General features: G+C 38.4%; 1 protein-coding gene across 1 annotated transcript in view; it reads right to left on the bottom strand.

Moving 5' to 3' along the window:
• The window catches only part of CDC42BPA (CDC42 binding protein kinase alpha), a 178,442-nt gene extending 169,917 nt beyond the window's left edge, over positions 1-8,525 (bottom strand). The window contains exon 1 of the mRNA XM_015558957.1: positions 7,774-8,525. Within this exon, the coding sequence (XP_015414443.1) occupies positions 7,774-7,951 (178 nt within the window). The 5' untranslated portion in view covers positions 7,952-8,525. The remainder of the gene's footprint in view (positions 1-7,773) is intronic.
• Between the last annotated feature and the right edge of the window lie 6 nt (positions 8,526-8,531).

Here is an 8,531-nt window from a genome sequence, read left to right on the forward strand (position 1 = left end):
AATGTCAAGCCACACAACATGCATTTACAAATGCTGCATAATCCTTGGTCCATAAAGTCCAAAGTTAGACACATGACTAATTTTTCATTATTAAGTTTATTCTGAGTTGAGGTCCAGAAGGCTACCACTAAATTTCATATTGGAGTTACTTAAATCCAAAAATAAGACACAACTAGCCACTTCATAATATTTGCTGTGGGTGGTAGAAAGAATGGGCATTGGCTTAGTATTTACTGAAAAACAGTTCAGTTAAGAACAACAAAATGTTCCAATGCAAATGTCTTATCCTAGAAAAAGGAATGAGATACTGTTTGCATAGTCACACAGGGAGAGGCATCTCCAATGCCAATGAAATATTATCAGTAAGCTGTGAATATGTTTGTTAAAGGTAAATGCAGTTATTTATATCTTTGAATTAGTACATTTCAATTAAACTTTACCAAAAAAATAGCTTTTTAATTTTTCCTTTATCAAAGACTAGACAGAAACTTAAAAACCAAATTGGGAGGGAAAGGTTGACAAAATACAACAATAAGTCACCAGGAAAAAAAACACTAAATCAACTTTCAGCCTTTTGGCAAAATAAGCTACTACTATTATGCCCATTTTTTACAAATAAGAGAGGGGTTAAATAACTTGCTTAAATACCCAGTTAATAGCCAAAATCAGTCTGAATCCAAAGACTCTGTTATCAGTATCATTGGTTTAGAGCAGGAATATTTCAAGTTGAGGTATTCTACCTATGGAAACTCTGTAAATTGAATTATGTTTTATCACTATGAATAGAGCAAACTGAATAGAAGGGTGTGTGTTTTTTTCATTGATAAGCCTACAGTGTTGCATAAGCAACTGGAAAGAAAACTCAAAGTTAAATGATTACACAGACTGAACTACTTCACATGTATTTTTTTTAAAATTTATTTCAGAGAGGGAGGGAGAGGGAAAGGGAGAGATAGAAACATCAATGCTGAGAGAGAATCACTGATCAGCTGCCTCCTGCCTTAGCCCCACTGGCCATCGAGCCTGCAACCCAGGCATGAGCCCTTGACCGGGAATCGAACCGTGAACTCCTGGTTCATAGGATGACGCTCAACCCCTGAGCTACGTTCAGCTGGGCCACATGTTTGTTTTTTAATATATTTTTATTGATTTCAGAGAGGAAGGGAGAGGGGGAGAGAGAGATAGAAACATCAGTGATGAAAGAGAATCACTGATTGGCTGTTTCTTGAACGCCTCCTACTGGGGATTGAGCCCACAACCCGGGCATGTGCCCATGACTGGAATCGACCTGGGACCCTTTCAGTCCTCAGGCTGACGCAGCTAGGGCGGGCCACGTGTATTTTTAAAAGATTGCTTTCATCCACATAAGCAGCAGTACTTTTAGCACAGTTAGACTGGGGGTAAGAGAAATGGTGGTAATGGGGAAGAATTAATGAGAAAAATAAATGTCTATCAGGAGAGAAAAGAAGACTAATTTATCACGCTGTAAGTTACTTGTCTTTAAGCAATCAAGCGTCTATGATCGCTCCTCTCAAATATCACAAAATAATGAATAAAATTGTTTCAGGTAAATAATAGTTTTGCAACATGTTACAATTATAGTAACTAAAGCTGTAAGTGAGAATTTCCCTACTTATTGTGAATGCCTGTACTTGAAAAGCAAGTTTAATTAGAGCAAGAGGTCATAAACAGAAACTTTTCAGTAATTCCAAGGATTTCATAGGTTAACAGCACTAGTTCATTATTATATCTAGTTTCACTCTACAGGATGCTTTTCCTAAATGTAATTTTCACCAGCATCACTCCTGTGCTACCATGATTGTTTATTTTTCAATTCACATGACTATCACACAGAAGACAATTAAAAGTCTCCAACTGCCCATCCAGTGTAGCTCAGTGGTTGAGCATCGACCTATGAAGCAGGAGGTCACAGTTCAATTCCCGGTCTGGCACATGCCTGGGTTGCAGGTTTGATCCCTGGTAGGGGGCGTGCAGGAGGCAGCTGATCAATGATTCTCTCTCATAGATGTTTCTCTCTCTCTCCCTCTCCCTTCCTCTCTGAAATCAATAAAAATATATTTTTTAAAAATAAAAGTCTACAACCACTAAGTAAAATATAACTTATTGAGATTTGGATTCTCTCTACAAACCACGCAGTATCCCAGTTGCCCTCAAGACTTTCTCTTAGATCCCTGATACAAAGAATAGCATGACCTCATACTGAAAGAACATTTCTCAAAGGGTGTTCCGTGGAACACTTGCCATCCAGATACTCTGAAAAAAAAATGATTCCATAATCATATGAAATTATAATTCTAGGATAACCTGCAGTATTTTTAATGTTTACTTTTAAAAAAAAAAACACTTTCCCAAATTTATTTATCTATGTAAACCTTCTCCTCCCCACCCACCTCCCTAAAGCACTTAATCTCTCATGGATTTCCAGAAACTAAGGAGGGGTCTAGAGTGGAAAAGCCCCGATTCAAAATAGAAGCAAAGGTTCATAGGAGGGAGAATTAAGGGGCAAAAGTCGAGACTGGGAAGTGGGGGAGCCAGGTCTTTCTGCCTCCTGTTACCCTGAAAGCCAAAGTGGTGCTCCTCTATAGCAGCAGATACAGCAGCACCAGAATGGGGCAGGGGCGTCAGACAACAGAGGGCTAGCCACTCCCCACCTGTTAACTGGAAAAAGAAGTGGACGCAGCGGAGGAGAGTGTGGAGCACCGAGCTGGGAAGGGCAAGCCTGAGCTCAAACCAGCATCGGAGGGGAAGAAGCGGAAATCCCCTAGATCTGGAAAACAGTGACAATAAAAGACAGCCATTCGAATGTCCGGGATGACCTATCCTAATAGTGGAGTCATTCCAAAACAAAAACCATCAGGGAAAGAACTTCTCGCCTCATTAAGAGACAGTAAATGCAGCTGAGCAATTAATTCTTGGTCTTAGCGACCAAACTCGAAGTCACTCTCACTGGCAGTTTCATTAATAACAAGAGATGCGAAAACCTCTGGAATTAGCAAGTAGTTCCCACCTATTATCTACTCTAGCGTTCACGTGGAGTAACTAGACGATAGAACCAAAAAGTGACCATCGGTATTGACCAATGGAGACCTGTGGTCATTCCTCCTGTTCAAGCTTACAAAACGCTGACAATCAATGGAAGTCAACATCCGAGAGCCCAAAGGCAGGAAAGGGAAATGACAAAGGAATAGGAAATGAACCATCAAATACAAAGGAGTGGAGTTAATTTCTCTCTCCATTAAGTTCTTCTAAATTAACAATACCCGACCATTCCCAGGTCAGACCAAAGTAGCAAGCCAAGAAAACAGTATGTTCGTGCTCATGTTCTCACTCTTCCTCTCTTCCACACTCCCTCTCTCTCCCCAGGGACTTGTCCCTCCCTAACCTTCCTCTCTTCAGTCATTCATCAGACTGTGCTTTTAAGAAAAGGACCCATGTCTATCATCTCTTCGCTGTTAAACAGTCACCATATTTCAACTTCATCTACACTAAAGAGTTCCAAACTCTTTTATCCCAATCTACAGCAAGAAATACAAGAAAACACAAGAGTTTGTGCATAGCAATCCTTACTCTTTCTACACATGATGTACTGGATATTTTCTATTCTAGTTTATTTAATGTTTTAAATGTTGGTTGCACTTTCAAACTAATCAAAACCAAGAGGATGAAAAACAATGAGCTACATAGTCAATGTACTGTCAATCAGTGTACCAACAGAGAAAAGGTTTTGAAAGAAATTTGTTGACGGCCATAGAATAGTACAATAAAATATTAATTTGTAACAAGTTCAGTTATTTTACCATAACATAACCTGGGCTTACTATGTAATATTGATCAAGCCCTAGGAATTATGGGAAATTTCATAAAATTTACAACATATTATGCTATTTGTTTTTTGTTTTTACACTGCTATGCTAATGTATGCCTTGTAATTCCACATGAAATTCCTAAAATTCCCAAAGTGCTAATTCTGGCATCCCTGTTCTCACTCATAAAGCAATAGATTCTTAAAAACAGAAAAGAAAGAAATGGAAAAATAATAGCCATCACTTAGAGAACATGCTTCTACCATGTGCCAGCATTGTGTTAAATCAAATCGCTGTACTTATCCACTATTCTTCTTCGAAGAGACTATTAGGTGGCTAGTATAAAGGAAATAAGTGCCCAAGCTATATTTCTGAGACATTTATAAGATCCTACTTGAGGATTTTTAAAAGATAATTTTAATCCTCTGTATTAAATGAACATATTGACAATTTGGTGTGATTAATAAACTCTACTCAGGAAAAGCTAATGATAAGGAACAGCCGAAGTGAAGGACAATATACCTTCAAAAAGATTCAGATCCCTCTAATCAAGTCATCATCACCTCACTTAACTGACCCACGCATGAAAAAAATGTGAATAATCTTTAAAACTATGCCAATGAAAGAAGAAGTTACAACCACAGTACCTGCTGACGTACGCTAGCAACAAGTTTATTCATTGTTCAGGTTAGTGTGTGTGCTTGTGTATCACTGAACAAGCTATAAAATTACTGTTATTTAAGGTTAATTTAAATGTAATGTCACAAAGTCCAAGATTCAGGAAGTATCAAAAACCAGTTATTCACATATAAATAGCTAGGATGTTTCTTTTGTATTGAGTAATACCATCTTACATCTATTTTTTAAGTAAATTAGTAAAGAATTACCTTAAACTCCCATTTCCCATTTCAAAGTAGAGGGTAGCCAATTGAATGAATAATAAATTTAGTTATTACTAGGAAGTTACTTTTACTTCTACAACTCTACTGTAACTTATTCTAGAGTTAGACTACTGACATCAACACTCTAATTTTATGAACATACAAATCATAATTATTTCAACAACTTAAAAAACAAAGGAGACAAAACATAGTCTTTCAAGTTTTATTGGACACAACTAGAAAATATGTTTTATTAAATAGAAAGTGACCTATGGCCTTAGGGAAGTCTCATGCCCTTGCTCTATTGCTATTGGCTTAATCCCCTCGTCCTCTCTGGAGCGCTACTTATGTACTCGCTCAAGCACTGAGAGCAAGGATGCTGCCAAATACATTCACCTCACTTTGAATCGTCATTTTCTTATTGTCATGACACTGTAATGAACAAAACATTAACTGTACCAATATAAATGTGAAATGGGCCATAAATAGAAATAAAGTGAAAATGATGGAAATAAAGCAAGGTAGAATCTTGACTGACTTTTTTTAAAAGTAGCCTGTCATAAGCATAAAAATAAGGAGTATCTAGATGATACTTTAATATAAATAGCCACACACAAATATATAGCATATATTATAAAGTATTTAACTACTACTGCTCTCCTGTTTCAAATAGTGGATTTTTAAAACTCAAACTAAAAACTGGATCACTTTAAGTAAAATCTAAATTGACAAATTTAACCCCAACAAATATTCCTTGGAAATTTCCATTATAGACCCCAAAAAAAGTTTAAAAAATTAAATTGAGGTCCAGTCACTAGCTGGAAACTTTATTAATCTAATTGTTTTTATATAATGTTAGGCAATGAAAAAAAAAAATAGGGCAGTTCCCCAAAATGTAGTAATCAATTCAGACATGAAGAACAACTGACCTATTTCAATACTTAAATGAAGAGACTGGCATTCTTAAATAACCTAAATCCTCAAATAACTTAAAGATAGTAACTACTACTTATGGCACATCTTGACAGCTTCTCCATTTTTACATTCCTTTTCTTACTCTTTACCCAGACTTCTGTGGTTGGTAATTCCCACTTTCAAGACCTCATACTCCCAACTTAAAAATGACTGAGACTTAACAGACACTACCTGGCCCAAAGTGCAAAAAGTCAGTCCTTAAAAATTCTGGTCTCTGGTTCTCTATCACTGAGAAACACAATAGACGTTTACTTAGAAGACTGTACATTTTTGTTATGTTGTATCAGATTTCCACAAAATATGAAGCATATTACTAAAACTGAATTTGTTTTGAATTGTGAAAAGTCCCTGGTTTAATATACTTTTAAAATGTATTAATAAAAATAGAGTTTATTTGGCCAAATACTTGACTTGTTTCACTCAAATTAAGTATGTATAACGAGTTTTTAAAATATATAAGAAACAAAACCCAAGGAAACATATTTAGTGGAAAACATCCATGAGTTATTCTGATAATACTGTACAGCAAAATATCTCAGAACATAAAACTACTACGTAAACTCTTAATACAAAAGGCAATTGGGCATAAGGTTTTCTCTTTTTGTCATAATTTTAAAATTATATTTACTACTGGTACATAAGAAGAGTTCTTTCACTATTCTGAAGATGAGAAAGAATAGATAATAGCAATCATAATCAGACTAGAATGAGTTCTTGAACCATAATTCAAGAACTGAAACCCTAATTCTAAAAGCACCAAAAACTTTTCTTTAAACCTCAAAAAAAACTCTCTAAACTATTTCTAAATTTATAAAACATGGGATGTAAAACTACACGTAATAAAATATTTTACTCTGCACATAAGAATAAGACATACAAAACCAGTCCCAAAGTCAAAATTGTCTCACTCTTAACAGAGAAGTCACTTGAAAGATGGTTTAGAATTCGTCCCTTCCCAGTAAAAGTCTGGTATTCTGTTTCAAAAAACCATCCTATTCACTTATATGTAAGCAATCTTAAATGAGTGATTAACCTGACAAGCTAACTTTTAATAAATTTCAAATTAAAAGACAACACGAAATAATCACCAATTGACTTTTACTCCAGGAACATAAAGCTGACTTGGGAACAAAGACATTCTCGTATCAAAACTTTCCAACCAACTAAAATGCCTCGTTTTACGAAGGTAACACAGCACTGCTGGGGCTGAGCCGCCCAAAGCCGCGCACCAATGCAGGGTGGGCGATGGGAACAGCTGGACGCGCCAATGGACTTGGATGTAACATTGGACGCGGCTGAAGGTCACCTGGGAGCGCCTGCTCTCAGCACTGCTCCTCCCCACGACAGCGGGTCTTCCAAACCACATCCGAACTCAGGAGAAGGAAGACAAAACGCTGACCATTTTAGATATGAACTAAATGTAGAGCAAATCAAACTTCAGCCAGGAGCTGCTCCCGAACGCTCTCTCCCAACTACCGCCACAACGTGTTTGAACATGTAGACACTTTATCCTCCAAACACGGCAGTTCATGGCAAGTCCATGTGTAGCTGTTCCTTTGCTTGTCCTAAACGGGGATGAAACAAAACCCGCCGATAGCCACCTTCGGGTTCCTGTTGACGTCAGCTATTTTAATATCTCCTCCCATTTTCCAGAGCGATTTCCAAAGTCTGGGAAGGAATGTTTCCACTAATAAATACCTTTGCATTGAATGTCTGTTACACCCCCGGGAGGCATCCAGCTCTGCCCATCACAGAATTACTCAAAAGCTCTTAACCGCTGACCTAAAAACCTAAGTCTTTTCTCGTAAATTCCACATTAATTCGTGGCAACAACTGAGCAGCCTGGTTGGACTCCTGGGAAAATAGTCACCAAAACCTAGAAAAAAAATTCTGGAATAATTGGTGTCTATTCTCTTATTGTGTGTGTGTATATATATATATATATATATGTATTATTTAAATATTACATATGACATATCATGGCAATGTTATATATACTATATTACATACTTTATACCGTATATTATATGTTTATATACTCCGTTTACTCATAGTAACTCTCTATAACAATTACATGATAATGACAAACTCACCCCATTCTAGGTATTCCAGAATGTTCTTCTCCCTTCTCAGCGGAGAGTTGTTGCATTCGTCGTACAGGCAGATGAGAATGTCCAGCAGGGTCTCCACGCTGAAGCACTGCCCGTTGGTCCGCGCCGGCCCGTCCAGGATCAACTGCTCCAGCTGCCGCAAGCGCACTTCCCCGGACATGGTTGGTGGCTTGGGGTCCCGCCGGCTGTCCTCCGACTGGTGGGCGACTCCTCCGGGGATGCTTTGAGCCCAAGTGTTAAAAGCTGCGGTTTTTTAAAAAAACAAACCGCTGGTGATTCCAGCCACTGTCGCGCAGCGCCGGTGCCGAACCGAACATCCAACACGCCGCTGCCCTCACTTGACTGCCGCGTCTTCAACTCCGCGCATGGACATATAGGTGGGGGGGTGGTTACCATAAAATATATATCTGATATATTTTTTTAAAGAATACAATTAAGTCGTAGATTTAAATAAAATAATAATTAAAAGTACAACGAGCCAACGAGTCAACACTTCTTTCGGGGAAGGGGAGAGGGGGGGATCAACAGCTCTTCTCCTTCATTCAAAATTCAGCTCCTGCAACCGAATCCCGACGCGAAGCCCGTTGCATCATTCATTAGGTCCGCGGCGCATCAGCCATTCGCTTCCCGGGAAGGAGGAGCGCGGAGCAGGGAAGACCAGGCCAGACGCCGGGAAGGGGGAGGGAAACCCCAAATCCGCTGCAGATCCTCGCCACCGCCGCTGGGCCGGTGCATCCGCG

This window comes from Myotis davidii, unplaced genomic scaffold (assembly GCF_000327345.1).
Source record: "Myotis davidii unplaced genomic scaffold, ASM32734v1 scaffold333, whole genome shotgun sequence".
In the NCBI taxonomy this organism is placed as follows: domain Eukaryota; kingdom Metazoa; phylum Chordata; class Mammalia; order Chiroptera; family Vespertilionidae; genus Myotis; species Myotis davidii.